General features: G+C 40.6%; 1 protein-coding gene across 1 annotated transcript; it reads left to right on the top strand.

The window, feature by feature from the left end:
* Positions 1-6,919: 6,919 nt before the first annotated feature.
* Positions 6,920-16,290, top strand: LOC139557551 (transcriptional repressor scratch 1-like). The gene is made up of 2 exons (XM_071372529.1): positions 6,920-7,502; positions 11,133-16,290. The coding sequence occupies exons 1-2, from the start codon at positions 7,361-7,363 to the stop codon at positions 11,948-11,950; spliced, it is 960 nt and encodes a 319-aa protein (XP_071228630.1). The 5' UTR covers positions 6,920-7,360; the 3' UTR covers positions 11,951-16,290.
* The last annotated feature ends 2,586 nt before the right edge of the window (positions 16,291-18,876 follow it).

Here is an 18,876-nt window from a genome sequence, read left to right on the forward strand (position 1 = left end):
GGACTGTTCATGATTAATTAACCCAATTAATTTAGAATAAGATTACTGGAACAATCATTTAGAGATAACTTAGAGCAAGGTGCGATGATGACTATTATAATTCATATTTAATTATCACTATAGAAATGGAAGCAGAATACAAATTTAGATCTTTAGATGTTTTTAATGGCACCAGGGTGCTTCTGCATCATTTCTTTGGAAAGTACTGGGTTAATTAGGTTTGCCTTTAAGGAAATGTTTATGAATAATAATGACTTATTTGGGATGGAGACGAACAATCAGATCTATTATATTAACCTGTCTGGCTCCGGGGTTCCGCTAGCGGAACTCCTCCCACATTCCACTGAAAAGGCAGAGCGCGAAATTCAAAAAATATTTTTTAGAAATATTTAACTTTCACACATTAACAAGTCCAATACAGCAAATGAAAGATACACATCTTGTGAATCCAGCCAACATGTCCGATTTTTAAAATGTTTTACAGCGAAAACACCACGTATATTTATGTTAGCCCCCCACCAAATACAAAAAAGGACAGACATTTTTCACAGCACAGGTAGCATGCACAAAACCAACATAACTAACCAAGATCCAACCAAATTAACCAAGAAACAACTTCATCAGATGACAGTCCTATAACATGTTACACAATAAATCTATGTTTTGTTCGAAAAATGTGCATATTTGAGGTATAAATCAGTTTTATATTGCAGCTACCATCACAGCTACCGTCAAAAATAGCACCGAAGCAGCCAGAGTAATTATAGAGACCAACGTGAAATACCTAAATACTCGTCATAAAACATTTCTGAAAAATCGATGGTGTACAGCAAATTAAAGACAAACATCTTGTGGATCCAGCCAATATTTCCGATTTTTTAAGTGTTTTACAGCGAAAACACAATATAGCATTATATTAGCTTACTACAATAGCCTACCACACTACCGCATTCATTCATCAAGGCACGTTAGCGATAGCAATAGGCACGTTAGCGATAGCGAATAAACCAGCAAAATATATTAATTTTCACTAACCTCATAAACCTTCATCAGATGACAGTCCTATAACATCAGGTTATACATACACTTATGTTTTGTTCGAAAATGTGCATATTTAGAGCTGAAATCAGTGGTTATACATTGTGCTAACGTAGCATCTTTTTCCCAGAATGTGCGGATATTTTTCTAAAACTCACCTATTCTGACCAAATAACTATTCATAAACATGACAAAAAAATACATGTTGTATAGGAAATGATAGATACACTAGTTCTTCATGCAATCGCCGTGTTAAAATTCTAAAAATAACTTCATTACGACATCCAGCTTATGTTATAGCGAGAGCGTGCCCAAAATCTGGGCGCTACCTAATAGTACACATGTTCGACAGATATATGAAATAGCATCATAAAATGGGTCCTACTTTTGACGATCTTCCATCAGAATGTTGTACAAGGGGTCCTTTGTCGTGAACAATCGTTGTTTGGTTTTAGAACGTCCTCTTCTCCAGTCAATTAGCACAGAAAGCTAGCAAAGTAGCGCGAAGCTCTCCTTCCTGAACAAAGGCACACAACGCAACACGCCTAACGTCCCGAAAAAATTTCAATAATCTAATAAAACTATATTGAAAAAACATACTTTACGATGATATTGTCACATTTATCAAATAAAATCAAAGCCGTAGATATTAGTGGTCTATAACGACAGCTTTCCAGAAGGCAATCCCAGGCTCCTTCTCGCGCTTTCCAGAAAACAGGAAATGGGTGACACGTCATGCCAAGAGCTTTTATTCCACCTCAGACCAAGATAAACACTCCATTTCTTCTCTCACTGCCTATTGACATCTAGTGGAAGGTGTATGACATGTATACTTATACGTATCAAGCCCATTTATAGGCAGGCCCTAGAACAGAGCATCGTTTTCAGATTTTCCACTTCCTGATCAGGAAGTTTGCTGCAAAATGAGTTCTGTTTTACTCACAGATATAATTCAAACGGTTTTAGAAACTAGAGAGTGTTTTCTATCCAATAGTAATAATAATATGCATATTGTACAAGCAAGAATTGAGTATGAGGCCGTTTAAATTGGTCACGATTTTCCCCCAAAGTGAAAACAGCGCCCTCTGTCCTCAACAGGTTTTAAGTCCAGTCCAAGCATCTCTCCATTCACAATTACAGCTCTTTGAAAAGATGACATTTAGAAAATTACTTTTTCATCAAGCTTTCCATTATTTTTCCCCAGTACTCTTTAAGACAATAAAGTTACCTTGTTCTTGGAAGTTAATAGCACATCTGTCAGTGGATGACAATAACAGAATTCCTTACTGTGCGTGGTTGTGGGCAGCTAGCTACCTCCCATATGTTGGAGATTGCATATTCTTTATTGCTCCTACTGTCACCAGTGTTATTTATTGATCTGCCATCATGGAAGAACTCTGCTCTGCAAGCCAGTTATTCCCTCCTCATCCACAATACGATAATGGAATTTATCCCACTAGAACTGTGTACTGAGCTTCAGCTTGAATGGTATTAAGAAACATCAGTCTTTCATCATATTTAATATTCTCATATGTTCCTGGGTTGTGTTCTCTCTGAAAGAGGCTGTTGAGGTAAAAGAACAGACTGTGAGTGTGGGGTGAGAGACAGGAGGAGAGGGGGGAGGGAGAGAGAGAGGGGGGATGGGGGAGATAAAGAGAGAGGAGGAGGGAGAGAGAGGTTGGGTAGAGCGCGGAGGGAGAGAGAGAGAGAGCAGAAGAAAGAGAGGAAGAGGGAGAAAGAGGTTGTAACCATGCAGCTAGGTTGTAAGCATGCATCAGGCTATATTATTTGATTTAATGAGGAGCAATTTCTCAGAGACAATAGGACAGAGGAGGAGATTTTTATTCACTGCAAAACAATTGCTTTCCGTCTAAGTTTGATCACACCTTGGGCTATGTAGAATTGTGTTTGTTGTATAATTTATTTCCAAAATGTTTCTAATCTTCAAAATATCACTGGGTATGTGTTGTTATTCATGTTTATACATCCATTAAGTACTCCTTCCTTTCCAAACTACAAAAGGGGCTCACAGTATGAGTGAGTGTAAGTAAGAGTTACCATTATATATTGATAGGTGAGGAACAGACAATTCTGGCTGTGCTCTGTCTGAGAGATATTCATTCATTTCCATGCAGCTGTCTTCTTGCAATTTGTTGAGAAACAGTATGAAAAGGATTTTTCAGAGGGAGAACGATGGGTCTGCTATCATCTTTAGGCAGACTGGAGCTGGTGGAGATGTTATTAGCATAAATTATCTCATCCGTCAAAGAGAGATAGGAACATATTAGCTTCTTTCTGCCTTTCTCACTTAATTGCCCCACTTATTGTACAGTTAGTTGCCTGTGGACAACAAAATCGAGCACACGCACCGAGACACACACACACCAGGCAGACACAAGCCAAATAGGGCATGAGTGATATAGTGAACTATCTGCCAACTTGCATTTGATATACAGTGGCAGTGGAAGCTGTTAAAGTCCATTCACTCCCTTTATGTTGAGCCGGGAGTCCTCAATAAAGTAAGAAATATTGTCTCCTCAACCTTCATCTCTGTGCTAGGGCTGATCAGTTTCTGTTGACTGTTTATTGCATTGGAGAGCGTTATATATAACAATTCTTTATTTATTTGTTTGTTGTAGTTTAGTTTTATTTATTTATTTTCACACCACCCGAGACAACATCATTCTCATTCTCTCTGTGTGTGAAATTGTTGGATAAACTGTAATTCTGATCCAACTTGTCCCATACACTGGTGAGTCACTTATTTTTGTGCCCATATACAGATGTAGGATCTTTTGTTGCTGAGAAGTTTCCTGCTCAGCAGGAAATGCAAATTTATAGTGTATTAGAGGTTTAAAAAGGCTTCTATAGTTTGTAAATTCCACTTTAAAATGTCAGCCTTGATTTGCCCTAATGAAAAATGTTGCAACCCCTACAAAAAATGTCCATAAATTATAATTATCCACATAATAATTCACATTTCCTATTTGGCAGGATTATTTTCCTGCTGTAACAAACTGGCTCAAATGAAGATCCTGTAGAGTGTAGAATGTTTATTATAAAACAACACAATGTGATACAGTACATGACAGAGCCAATATAATAAAACAGTATGAGGGGATGTTGGCTTGTTGCACCACTAACCCGGTAAGGAAAATAGAAGTGAATTATAAATGGCTGTGCCTAATGGACTCACTACCTTGCTCCAAACACTCATGGTAGCATCATAAGTGGCGCTATGGGTTGTGTCCTGGACTCATTAGGCACCACTACCTTAACAAATTAATAGCTGTTTCAGAGAAATTAAGAGATGTATTTTCTCTCCATTCAACAGAAATTTCTACAGAAATTACCAAGATGAATTAGCTTGAATGTAAATTAAGTGATTTAATTGCATAACATGTTTGTAAATTGAGGCAGTAGAAATAGAGGTGTTGGAACCTGCGGAACGGCCTTACATCCTCCTTTTGCAGTTTGCACAGCATCCCTAGGGGAGGAATTGCCTCAAAGAATAAGAAACCCAAAACATTTACCTCCATTCAGCTGGCCAACTTTCCACAGCCCTCTGAGGCTGTACAGTATGTTAATGACCAGACGGTGGATACAGCCCAAGCCCCTGCCCCTACTACCGGCGAGGTTAGAGCCATCCTACTCCCGCTAGCCCAGAGGGGATGTCACCATGGCAACACCCATCCCAAGGCAGTGACCAGATGTCAGAGTGAGTCTGAGGGCTCTGGAGCTCAGGGCAGGGGAGAGGGGTGAGGAAGGGGCAACCTGTAACTATCACTTGTTGGTCTCAAATCAGGATAATTAATTAATCAAGTATGTGGATTCATCAAGTCTGTGGAATAGTGAATTGTTGAATCATATAATTAAATGGAACACAGTAAATTATAGAATTACTATGGGTTGAATACTGTGTATTTTGTCAAAATGTTTTGTCAATTACGCAAATGCTAAGATAAAAAAAGTTACCCCACAACCATATGAATAAAACAAATATAACACTGTAAAACCATTTCTCAATGATGGTTTCCTTCCTCCACCAAGTTGAGTTTCTATCTGTGGCTCCATGTTCCTTCTGAGTGTCATCTTTATATTTTTGAAATATTAATGTCTGCGTGCCATCTCTGAAGCAGGGAGGTGTGCTCTGGTTGTGCTCCACTGCACTGTACAGAAAGCAGAAGGATGAGGAGGTCCTCTGCCCAAGGTTGAACTCAGTTCAGACAGCAGAGTCAAACTAGAGGACGGTATACAAAACAAAACAAAGTTCACTTTAAAAAACCTTTAGGAAATCATTAATAGCATGATGCACAGTGTTTTCTCCATCTTTCTCCATTTCTGATCCTTTCTAGACAAGATAACCGAACTTGGCTGTAACAAGTTTCTTAGAGCATGTCCAATTTGTTGAAGCACGCAGCAGCACCCTTATAAAATTGTCACTTCCAATTTATGACTGTCAATTTAGCATGAAATTAATCCGTAGCCTTGCTACTGTATCACAGCAGCATGACAATTTTTTGCTGTATAATCCAGCAATACCACAGCATTGTTGTGCATGGTTTTCCTGATTGATTATTGAGAATGATGAGAGTTCATATGCCTGACTGACATACAGTAAACGACGTCTCAGTGTCCTACAAGTGAGCAATCAAGTCTTGTTATGTAAGATTCCTACAGTCTCCGATGTGTATTTGTCAGATACATTGACACCTTCTGGCAGAATTCTGACATGTACATCTGTTCAATATTTCTAAATAACAAATATTACAGAATATGTAGACATCGGAGCATTTGCTGCCTGCTATGCTTTAATGTTATCAAACCAAATCAATCTAGAAATGACTTGACTAATTAGCAAATGTGAGTCTAATTTTACATTTCATTCTAATCAAAAATATGTAATTAATTTAACAGGCAATTAATTTTCATGCATAGCAGGACACATCTGTGCCGCACCGTCAGGGAGATGCTAGAGAGTTTGCCAAAACGCTCCTATTGCGTCCATGGATAAGCAGATAAACAGTGCTGAAATCCCTGTTATGAAACTCTACAGTGTATGTGTCAGGATTGGGGTCAATTCCATTTCATTTCCGCCAATTCAGGAAGTAAACTAAAATTCAATTTTCAATTCAAACATTTTCTCATAGAGAATCATAGAAAAATATTTTAATTGTACAGTACAGATGTAGGATCTTAATATTAATCATCCTGTTGCAAGAGACCTTGTAGTGTATTTGAGGTTTAAAAAGGCTTCTGAGGTTTGTAATTTCCACTTTGAAATTTCAGACTTGATTCACATAATAATTCACATTTCCTGTTGCTTCAGAATTATTTTCATGCTATGGCAAACTGGCTCCTACAACTGTATGTGTGTGTGCAGTGTGTTTAGTATAGTAAGATATGTCTGCTTTTGTCCCAGCCAGGGAGAGTTTTGAATAGTGAGAGGTAGTCTGAGGTAACAGAGAGGACAGGATGATGAGGAGCAAGGCAGTTCCTGTAACAAGGAAAACATAAACTGTGCCACTTCATCTGAAAACAATAGGTGACAGGACACTAAATGTGCTCTCCTCCACGTCGCCATTGTCTCAATCCACCTCTTGTACTCCTTCTTTGAGCATGGAGCATAAATGGGAGTGAAAGAGTGGGGGAGGGATGGGAGAGGGGCAGTGATAGTAGTGGGGGCAGTGTGTGTGTGTGTGTGTGTGTGTTGGGGGGGGGGGGAATGGGTGTGTTCTTTCTCCTCTGTCTGTGTTCGAACGAACGCACAGACGGTTCAGTGGTAATTTGATGTGTGTCCCCGGGGACATTTGATGGATTAAAGCTAAGCAGCTCCATTTCGCAGCACCACCTGATCTTCCACTGCCTGTGCCCCATATAAAGGCTGGAGAGAGAGCTGATCTCAGCTAGTCTGACAGTCTCTCTCTCTCTCTCTCTTGCTCTCACTCTCACTCTCTCCTCCCTCCTCCACGCTCTCTCTCTCTGTCTCTCTCTTTCTCTCTCTCTTCTCTTTCTCTCTGGTCCTTTAAGCCTGCTGCATCACAGGAGCTATCCAGTGCTGAACCAAATATTTTAATTGTATTTTTGGAAAGCTGGGGGTGCCATAGAGAAACGCACAGCATTGTCGTCTGCCTTGTTCTCCACTGGTTTCCATTTTCATTCCTTCTCTTATGTCTTTTAGAGGTTGCATTTTCCTTTAACACAAGGATTACTACTACTGACAGCCGGCTCCAGCTCTGCCTGTTTGCTGATTTCTTTGGGGGTATTATTTTTTCTCTTCATGTGTGATTCTCAGTTCTGTGTGTTTTTTATTCTTTGAAACATGCCCCGTTCGTTTTTGGTGAAGAAAATCAAGCTTGATGATTTCTCTAATCACCATCACCACCTGGACGACTCGTTCACTCCTTTCACACGCTCCATCACTGACTCTGTGACCAGCTTGGGCGTTCGTCTCAGTGAGAATGGTGAGTTTGCATGCCTCTGCACAGCATAGCACAGCACACAGCACACACACATCCTGCCTGCCGTTGTCTAGGGTGTGCTACTGTAGCACCACTGCTCTCTTTGGTTTAGTTGTTGATTCCAGAATAAGAATGCCCCATGATCTCTATACAGTAAACACAGTTGGAATTATCTTTTGATTGTGTATTTGTAAGTGGTTCTTCAGCCCTTGACATGCCTGTTGTCTGCATGTTGTCTGGGAATTAATAACAGATGTTACATAAAGCCATTAGATTTTGTTCCCGTATCGCAAATAATCCTCTCCAGCACCACCAGCACACCCCCATCGTGCTCCAAGACTTTTGTATTTTGACTCTGATGAGAGGAAGACACAATTCAGGTCACAGCAGAGGATCGGCTTATGCAAATGGTGGAGCAAAACGTGCTTCTCGCCTGTAGACGTGTATCTCTGAATTTGTATTGCGTGCACAAATTACGGTGTGCCTGAAACATGCAGGCTGTCACTCCAGTCTTTGTGTGATCTGTGAAATATATGAAAATGAAAGATAAGTGCTGGATGATACATTTGTCCTTAGCTGTTATTGTCCTTGAGTTTCCATCACAGTCCTTGCCCCCCTCTGCCCGCCTCCCTTCCCACCCAACCGGAGCATGCATGCACAGTCTCCCCACCCCCATCCCTCCGCTGCATCTTTCTCCTCCTTCCGGGCGTTTGAAAACTAGCAGGGGTGGAGTTTCATCCATGCAGGCCTATCGCCATCACAAGAGATATCAACGCATTGTACAGTACTGCCGGGGGAGAGGGGTTAGCTGGGGTAGAGGGGGAGCGAGGAGGGGAGAAAAAGGAGTAAAAAATGCTTCGGGCAGCATTGACGTGGGGCCACGTGACTAGGTGTATACAGTAAACATAGAGGAAAGGGCCCATAGCTGCACAGTGGGCAACAGTAGGACTAGGCAGCATGCTAAGCCCCAGTCCAGTCAGAGCTAGAGAGAGACGTCCTTCACTTTCAGTCAGTCAGGTTTAAGCTCGCTCCCATTTTGTGGCCATATTTAGGATGCCAGATGTCTGTCTGTCTCTCTTTGTTATTTTGTCTTGGCAATAAGCAGATAGTTTTACAGTTCAGATCAACCTGTGAACATAAAATGCTCACTTGTTATTCAACCACATCACATAATACTATTATCCAGTGATTTTAGATTAGGAGCAGCAACAACTGAGAACAAAAGCACATGTTTGAACAGTGTAGTTGTTCTTAACAAATTATGGCTGCAGTGAATGATCAGTTTCACTAAATATATATATTTTTATGATAGAGTATGAGGATAAATTAACTTCATTTTTATTTACATTTTATAAACACAAATGCAAACGGTTACGATAAAGTTATGGAACCAGATTCATTGCAAAAAACATTACTTCTTTAAATAAATGATGTGGTGAAATTGAAATTTCAATCGTTAATAAAGCTGTTAGTCTCAGTCTCTACTGTTCTGTCATTGATAACTCTACTCCTCTTCTGTTGAGAAAGAAATAAGCATTTTGATGGGGGGAAAAAAAAATATATATTATGGATTACTGCATTAGTATCAACGATTACCATTGTATGCAGACAAAATAACCCTTCTTGTCTTTTCAATGAAATCCCAGAGAAATCCCAACATTGTTGAAATGCCTGGCGTCAGCGCTTTCCCCATTGTGGAGACATTTGACTTGAAGTGTCTGTCGAACAACAAAGAAGGAGGGTGGGAGAGGGAGTCCATTAATAACATGCTCGCTTTGCATTAGAGGAATGAGTCGCTATACAGCAAAGGTTAATACAGCATTAGTTCAGCCACAAATAATGAACTCTCTGTCTGACCTTAAGTAATTAAAACCTGTTACACATGTGTAATTAATCAGGGGAATAAAAAACAAGATGTCCATATGTTTCAATAACAATCTGTTGCTGTATACAATATGTTTGGCTATTTTCCTGTGCTCTCTTTACGGTACTGTATATTCAATGAGATAGTGTTTTATTTTAGATGTTCAAAGAAAAAGAAACAAGGGGGTGCTATTAGACTTGAAATAGCCTATGAAGTAAGAATTACCATTACCTTTAGAAGTTATATCAGGAGAGGAAGATATATCATGAGTTGTTAGCTATATAGGCTAGTCAACAAAGGGGTGGTGCTTTTGACCAAATAGCACCCTTGCCTTTCAATAAGATCCCAGTCTCCCAGTCCTATAGTATTATGGTAATGTGTTTGACAAGGAATGGTCTCTGAGTGGGAACCCTTGGGAATGGAGACAGCATTCTAAGAGAGCACTTAAAAATTGATTTTCTAATGACCTGATTCCTAAAGAGCTTAACACTATAGCCACTTTGTTCTGCTGGTAATCCTGTGTATCACGTTTCAGCTTAACCTTTCCATCACTGAACCATGTTCAGTAGGCTATCGTTGTATAGTCTTCTCCAGTCACTTTACTCCTTGCCCTGTATTATTTCCCCACACGCAGTGTGTTCCAACAGCTGTACTATTTTACCGATGAAGGCCTATTGATCAACAAGAAACTTTGAATTTCATTAAAAACCAGTCAATAGTTAATTTCCACCACTTGCTGCACACAGTGTTTAGGAATCTGCCTTTTCTTCTTTTTCCTGATTCACACCACATATTAGAATTGGAATCATATGTTTGTCCTATATGTTAGTAAACTGTTAAAGTGGAACATGTTTCGATAAATGCATACAAGTGTGTAGATGTACTGGGCTAATGTTGGTAAATATTCAGTGTTGTTTAGCTCTTTACAGCTGCATGCCAGGAAACCTTTTAGCTCCACTTGGCTGCCTCACAATATAGGGAGACCTTAAAGATTGCCTAGACAATAAAATGACCTGTCTGTAATATAACATCAGTCAATAATCCAGTGAGACAAATTGGAAATATCCTGGAAGTGCTACTCTTTTGAGAGAAATTCATATTTAGGGTGGTATCCAAGCTACTAGAAAGAATAAAGCGCTCCAAAAACAATTCAAGTGCTTTCTAGAATAAAATAAATAAATGTTTTTCAGTTTTAATGGCCTCTCCTGATGATATATCATCCCCAAATACTGTAGTCCCCTGGACAGTCACCCCAGACCATAGACAGTGTGTTCTGCCTGATGGGCCCAGCGTGTTCAGGCTGAATTGGGCAAACAAAACAAAGATATAGACCTTCAGTCACAGATGATTGACAAACAGTACCTTGGAGTGAGGAAGTCACTGGGAGAAAGAAACGGTGACTAATCAATGAGACCACTTCAAGTAATAAGAGGGGCCTTCTTTCATAGGTGTCTTTAATGAGCACTTATCTGCATTTAGCAGCCACCACTCGTCTGTGCTGTAACTGTGTAATAAAGGTGAATGCTGTGAATAGTGTTCTGCAGCATCACAGTCCTGTGGTAAATGCTGTGTGATTTGGGGAGCAATTTGTTTTCTACGTGTGTATTCTATTGTTTAATAATTTACAAGAGGCAACCATCCATGATAACCATATAATCAAGTCACAATGCACTTATCCACTCAGCCTACTGTAGACTAACTGTCACTGTCACTGTCTCTGGGTGTGTGTGTTTTGCCTTAATGTAACTATTATTGTGTGTTTTCTCCAGGCTACATCCAGGATTACATCACACCATCTGTATATCAGGGGGAGACGAAGATGGAGCTCAAGATGGCGTCGCCCGTCTCTGACCCTCTGTACACCCAGGTGAGCAGCAGGGGTGAGGAGTACTGTGAACCTGACCTGGAGCACCCCGACAGCCCCCAGTCCGGCATGACGGCCAGCGGATTCTACAGTGGCGAGGCGGAGGCCCTGACCGAGGGCTACACCATGGATGCCTTCTTCATCTCCGACGGGCGCTCGCGGCGGAAGGGAGACGGGGATGGCCGTAAGGGAGGTCGTTCTGGTGCTTCCAATGCTGATGCCACAGAGGAGAGTGAGGCAGGGGCCACCGGGACAGCCCGTCACACTTGCAACGAGTGCGGCAAGACGTACGCCACCTCGTCCAACCTCAGCAGGCACAAACAGACACACCGTAGCCTGGATAGCAAGATGGCGCGCCAGTGTCCCACCTGCGACAAAGTGTATGTGTCCATGCCGGCACTGGCCATGCACATCCTCACCCACAACCTAAAGCACAAGTGTGACGTGTGCAACAAGGCTTTCAGCCGGCCCTGGCTCCTGCAGGGCCACATGCGCTCGCACACCGGGGAGAAACCGTTCGCCTGCGCCCACTGCGGCAAAGCCTTTGCTGACCGCTCAAACCTCCGCGCCCACATGCAAACCCACTCTGCCTTCAAGCACTACCGATGCAAGCGCTGCAATAAGACCTTCGCCCTCAAGTCCTACCTGAACAAGCACTATGAATCAGCCTGCTTCAAGGGTTCCGGGGACGAAGATGATGACGAGTCCTGCTCTGAGAACTAGTTGCCGGAACCAGAAGGACGGAAGCAGAATTTGGAATCCTATATTGTAGGTTCTACAACCAATAACCCCCTTCACTTTGCCCTCCATGCCTTTTTCTTCCTTTTTTTAGAAAGCAATATTTTCACTGAGATTACGTGAAGAAAACTGTTATGATTATGGCAAAGACAATTTCAAAAGATGCTGGATTCCCCCCCCTCCCCCTGCACAGTAGCTAATCATCCACAGATACTTACAATCAAAACAACAATTCTCCAAATAAATACTCTAGTTTTTAGCTCACACACAAACACACACACATGCATATGCACACACGCTCACACACGCTCACACATGCACACACAATTATATATGAGGCCTGGCATGTGATTTTTTATCAATGACTATAATGATATTGATATCAATAGTAATACTATTTAGATTCCTGATATTTTATAGAAAATAGTACAGGGAAAATGAAGAAGAAAAAAAACATAAAAAAGGACTGTAACAGTTTTCTTTTGTTTTTTAGAGACAAAAATGACCTCTTGTATTTTTATGCTGCTTTTTATTTGCTAAGAATTTAATTCTTTTGCAACTGCCAACATTCACTTTTTATGAAAATGAGTACTATGACAGTATTTGCATAAAAGGGAAATCATTTTAAAGTTTAAAAAGTACCCTTTTTGTCACACATATGTTTTTAATTCAATGGGTGTTATTTTTCTATTGTCCGACTGAATTTGTTATAGATTTTGGTGTCAATTCCTCCTTGATTTTTGAAAGCAAAGCATCTTTGTAACTGTGGGTATTCAAAAAACTTCCAGCAAAAGTCATTGAACAAACCTAAAGGCAAACTACATCAGCTGAGTACAATAGGATCATGAACCAGGGTCATTGTCAGTTCCATCAGAGCAGTTGTTTTGAGTTCTTATGGAGACCTGTTGATCAGGTTGTGGAATCACAAGATACCGGCGGCACTCAAAGTACACTCTCTTCATCATACTGGTAACTACAGTTTAACAACAACAACACTGGGAGCCAAACCAAATGTACCGATCGGTTGTTATAGGTGCCATGTGCATTGTGCAGTAACCTGTCTATAGCAATGGAAACCATCCCTGTTCTTCCTCCACCACGGTGGCTTGCATGAACTTTGCCACTCTGTGGTGTTTCCCTCAGTCGTAATAAGCAATGTTCATTACACTCTCTGAGGTGCTCTCCCTCTTCTTTTACTGGTATTACCTCAAAAAGGAAAATATATGATCTCACGACATGCACCCTCAGTTACAAAGGAATGTTTTATTTTATTTTATATATGTTGCTGAAAGCTCTTTCTACCATTAGATGTATAGCATCCTACTACCTTGTAAATTGTGTATTTATTGATCTATTCATGTAAGTATTTATTTGTCAATTTATTAATGTATTTGTTATTCATATGTTTCTAAATGTATTCATCTATTAATTTATTAATTTATGCCATTACAGTATTTGTCTATTCACGTGTTGAAATATGACTTTCCATTGACCTTGTAAGATGCTGCTGATCTTCAAAGAAAATGTTTATATGCATGAAACTGTAGAGAGTCCATGGGACTTAGTTTTTTAAAGAGGAACAATGTCTAGTATCAGCCATAACTTCAAACAAATGATGAATGCAGATTATATTTGTTTCACAGCAATAATAACTTCACTGGTACAGCAATTGACATGTATAATAATAATTAAAACTGTCCTGTTTGCAGTCGATTTAGGGCAATAAAAGGAAACAGAGGAAGAAGACATTTTTATAAATCCTCCATCTTGTTGTTTCCCAAAGGTAGAGTCCACCCAACTGCCTCCCTCCACATATTGGCTGAAGATTGACCCTTGAAGGGTTGATGATCATGTCATGCAATGCTGTCCAAAGATAGCAAACCTTACTGTTATGCTTTATTAGAAATCCCATGAAATCTAACATTTTCCACATAGAACATCAAACACTTCCTTATTCAACCCTATGAATAAGATAGGGGGAATCAGTTATTTTCAAACAGATACACATTCTATTCTACCAGCTGGCCTGTCTTCCACAACTCACAGAGCTGTATTCTAGAATCCTGACAGGTTGAGTTAGTTGGAAGGAGGACTGAGGAGCCCCAATCATCATGCCAGAGGAGATAATGGCAATGGGAAGGCTTTTTTCCCAGGTGGATTAACCAGGCGATAATAATAGCAATGCAGTAATTATAAAACAGTGTCGACAGCAATTGCTCTCCCGATTACCCTGCCAGAGCTTTGCTGCAAGCCATTAAAGCCCTGTAAAAGGGAAAAGTTGGGAATCAAGAGATTGGCAGATTTATCTGTAAGACAGTGTTTTCCTTATAACGTAGACTAAGAGAGCTTTGGAAAGGTTTATGTAGCCTGGTTTAACAGTGAAAGGGGAATATGCACTGAAAAGACCTTAGAAGTTAAATGAAAATGTGAATGTTTTCCAAAACCTCCCACAGTATATAGGAAACAGTAATTGCACAAGAAATTTAAAACAACACTTCCCATAACAGAAAATTGCCACTTGGTTGGAAGGCTGAAAACAACCGGTGTTAGTCAGTGTGATACAGAGTGCTTTCCATTTAGGACATCTGTCATGATAGGGATTTTTTTTACAATCACAGTTGCTTCCAAAATTAATCTGTTTGGCAGATTGCTCTATGTTGAATCCATGTGTTTTTTAGGATTAGAGGTTTGAAATGATGGGGTGTCTATCGGCAAGATAATGATATCTATGAAAAATATGTCATTATAATTAATGTGTCAATAAAATTGATGTTCTTCCATCAATTGACAAGAGAAGGCTTTATACAAAATCCTTTATTCATGTAAATCTCTTCATGACACAAAGACTGATATTATTGTTGTAAAATAATAATACACCATCCTTACCCCTCTCCCTCTCTAACTGGTTTTGATGAGATGTGTGGTTTAGTGGTGTGTGAGATGGTTAGACTGGGATTGGTAGAGGCTGTGGCGTGTGGGAGGATAACAGGTGTTTGCAGACAGACTGCAGATAGGGAGAGTAATTGAGTTGGTGAGCGACCTCCAAGGGGAAGGTCGAGCACCAGCAGACAAATGCACTGTCAGCTATTTGCATATTTTAAATGGATGACACAATCACAGTAATGGTGAGTTCTCCTTTAAAAACCTGTAGGGAATAAACTGATTCTGCCTTCTATCATTCCATCCTTCTCTTATTTTTTACCACTACCACTCCCCCATACAATGACTCCAGCCTCTATATTAACCTCTTTCATTCTAAAGATGTAGTCTTGGTTCATGATAGGCTTGGTGAACATACTGGACTCATTGTGAAAAAAATCCCTGTCTCCAAAACAACTTGTGGAATATTTGTGTAGCATACAGGTATTTTGAGTTCAGAAGGAACTGGGTGTTTTTTCAAAAATTATTTTGTAGCTTATCCTCCTACTTGATGGAGGGATCCATGTTTCTTCTGAGCAATATGACAACCAAACTGTACTGTATGTCCAATACAGATATTGATTTGATTGCAAAATCAAATTTATAGGCTGAGTTTAAACAGGCAGCCCAATTCTGATTTTTTTTTACTAGCTCTGAAAAAGATCTGATGTGAAAATATCTGATGTGATTGGTCAAAAGACCAATTATTGGAAGAAATATCAGAATTGTGCTGCCTGTGTAAACACAGTCATATTGTCCCAAAATGAATAGAAACACTAAATGCAGAAAAGTAAGTTTGAGTTTGAGAAGGGAAAACATTGTTCCTCTTTGACGATTTTGTAAATATATTTGTATATACTGTATATCACAGCAATAAGATGACAATGCATGTGGACATTTACTTGTTTGCTCTCTTTGCTTATGTTGTCTTTTGTAAAGAAGACAAATACAGGTACCAACTGCAGTGTGAGTTGGAATGTGAATCAGGAAAAGTCCTAATTAAAAGCTATCTGTCATAGGTTACCAACAACACTCCACTGCTCTGTGCACACTGACTGGGAGATGTGTCCATGTTCTTATTCTTTTATATTTATTTAAATTGTATTGATGTGCCCGGCTTGGCTGCGCAACGATGAAAAGTGCCAAAAAGTATGATTTCCATAACAAAAGCCTTCAACATACGATGGGTTGCTTGAAACCTTCCATATGTTCCTCAAAACAATGATTCAGTTTTACCACTTTATTTCAAACTCTATCTTTTTTTTGTCTTTACTATTTTCAACGAAGTGTGAAGAAATTTAAGCCATGATTTCTGAGGGGTGTTTTAGTTGATTTTATTCTGCTACAATTAATAATGATGATAACAATAATGGTGATAAAGATAATAAAAACAATAGCACAAGTCATCTACAGCTCCGTTTTTTATTTCCTTGATAAGGCCTCTGTGAGCAATCAGACAAACTATTAATTTCATACATTCTTTCAACAAGCTGTATATTGCTGCATCTTCTCTAATACTGACTAATTTGAATTACGCTATAATATCAATAACAGATATGGCAGATTATTTGTTTCAACAAATTATTTCAGACTGATCCACCATGTCCACATCAAATCACTGGTGTTAAACAGAATTTCTGTACAATTCATTTAGAGACCAATAGGCCTGCAATGCTACAAACATACAGTATCTATCAAAATCTGTTTAATTTTTATTATGAGAAATATGACCATTATTCTATTCTAGTGCCCATATCAACTGACAGAGAAAACAGGACCAATATAGAAGCCCTGGTGATAGCAATACATTTCTGTGTAAGAGTTTCCTGAAATATAGGGTAATATTAAAAGCAAAAGCATCTGTTCCAGAGCTATTAAGCCATTCTTGATCATAACATTTTAATGGAACATTGATTTTATGCCGGAGCTCCTCTTTCACCAGTGACTCAAAAGCCAGAGAGAAAAATATGGAACAAAATAAAAATGAATCATGGCAGAGAATGGGGATTATTTTTCTGGGTTTTTCTTGATTGGTTTCCAGGGAATATACACACTTGAATTGGTGGCGGTGGTGGTGTCCTTCAGTGTCCTACAGCAGCAATGAAACAGTATAATGAGACAGACAGAACAGTGGGCTGGGTAGGGAACGGGAGGTGGACAGTTGCTTTGTAGTACATTAATTCAGAGGAATCTTTCTCCACTCAAGGGACAACTGGGACGATGCATCATATGTAAAGGTGTATGCTGCGACAGCAGTAAACTGTAGCCCCTCATTAGCAATACTTCAGAAAGGAAATTATGTACTTATTTACATATTTATGTGCGTTTACGTGCTGTTCTCAGTAAAAAATCAAGCTCTAAGTGTTTCTAAATTCAACATTTATTTATCTAGTGGCGGCAGGTAGCCTTGGGCTGGTAACCGAAAGGTTGCTAGATCGAATCCCCGAGCTGACAAGGTAAAAATCTGTCGTTCTGCCCCTGAATAAGGCAGTTAGCCCACTGTTCCTACGCCGTCATTGTAAATAAGAATTTGTTCTTAACTGAAAACATTGACACATCCAAAAAACTGACAGAAGCCCTGATTTCTAAAGTAATGAGAATCCCACAAACACATACAAAGATTGTTGTAGCAGATGTGTCACATCTGCTCCTGCCATGCCCTCTAGTGCTCATCCTGTGTCTCCTTGACCTGCCGCCACTTCCCCAGTGCTCTCTCCCTCTCTCTGTGTGTGTGATTGTGTGGGCGGAGACAGGTGTGCTGGAGTCAGAGCAGATCCCCACCAGCTGCAACCTGTTTCATAAACAAGACCTCTACAAATACTCAGTCCTGCCACTTCCACACAGCCAGATCGTAATCTCTGCTCAATCAGTCCATGTTTCTAGCCGGTTGTTCCTGTTGTGCCTGTTTTCCCTTGCCTGACACTGTTTTCCTCTCCCAACGCTCTCAATGGACAGCTTCTCGCCAGTGTCAGTGAGAGAACCGTGCCGGTCATCCTGCGTCTCTATGGGAATCACCAGGAAAGGATCAGTCTCCACATAATCGACTGCCCTCGCTCTCCCCTGATTCTTGGCCATATTTGGTTAAAGCTGCACAACCCACAGCTTTGGTTAAAGCTGCACAATCGACTGGACCGCTGGATGGGTAACCACTTGGACTACATTTTGTCACACTAATTGTCTACATTCTGCCCTTCCCCCTGCCTTGTCTGTGCCCCAGTCCATTCCAGAATCCCCGGACCTGTCAACAGTTCGTCCAGAGTATCACGATCTAGCTCCTGTGCTCAGCAAGCAACACACCCTGTCTCTGCTACTTCATCGGCCGTACGACTGCGCTATTGACCCCCAGCCTGGAGCTCCTCTCCCCTGTAGCCGGTTGTAAAACCTCTCTCGCCCTGCGCAAGAGACTATGGAGGGGTACATCCAGGATTCCCTGGCTGCAGGACATGTCAGGCCTTCTTCCTCTCTGGGAAGGGGCTGGTTTTTTCTTTGTCAAGAAAAAAGATGGGTCACTAAGGCCGTGCATAGACTTCAGTGGGCTGAATAGTATCGTGACATTACATTTTTTTCTAAGGACCTTGAGGCCTACCAGCAACAGTTCTCCAATGGCTGTTGGAGAATAAGCTTTTTGTTAAGCTTTTTTTTGTTTTGTTAAGGCTGAGAAATGTGAGTTTCATGCTTCCTCTGTGTCCTTCCTGGGTTACATTATTGCACAAGGACAGTTACGGATGGACCCTGCCAAGATCAGGGCAGTCACAGTGGTCTGTGCCCTCGAATCTGAAGCAGCTGCAGCGTTTCTTGGGGTTTGACCATTTTTACAGACGTTTCATCCGTAACTACAGCCGTTTGGCAGCCCCTGTCACCACCACCTGCACTCCGTTTCACTGGTCCCATGAGGCAGAGGCAGCGTTCCGGGAACTCAAGTGCCGCTTCACTTCCGCTCCGATCCTCACCCAGACAGACTCAGAACTCCAGTTCGTCGTCGAGGTGGATGC

This window comes from Salvelinus alpinus, chromosome 28 (genome assembly GCF_045679555.1).
Source record: "Salvelinus alpinus chromosome 28, SLU_Salpinus.1, whole genome shotgun sequence".
NCBI lineage: Eukaryota > Metazoa > Chordata > Actinopteri > Salmoniformes > Salmonidae > Salvelinus > Salvelinus alpinus.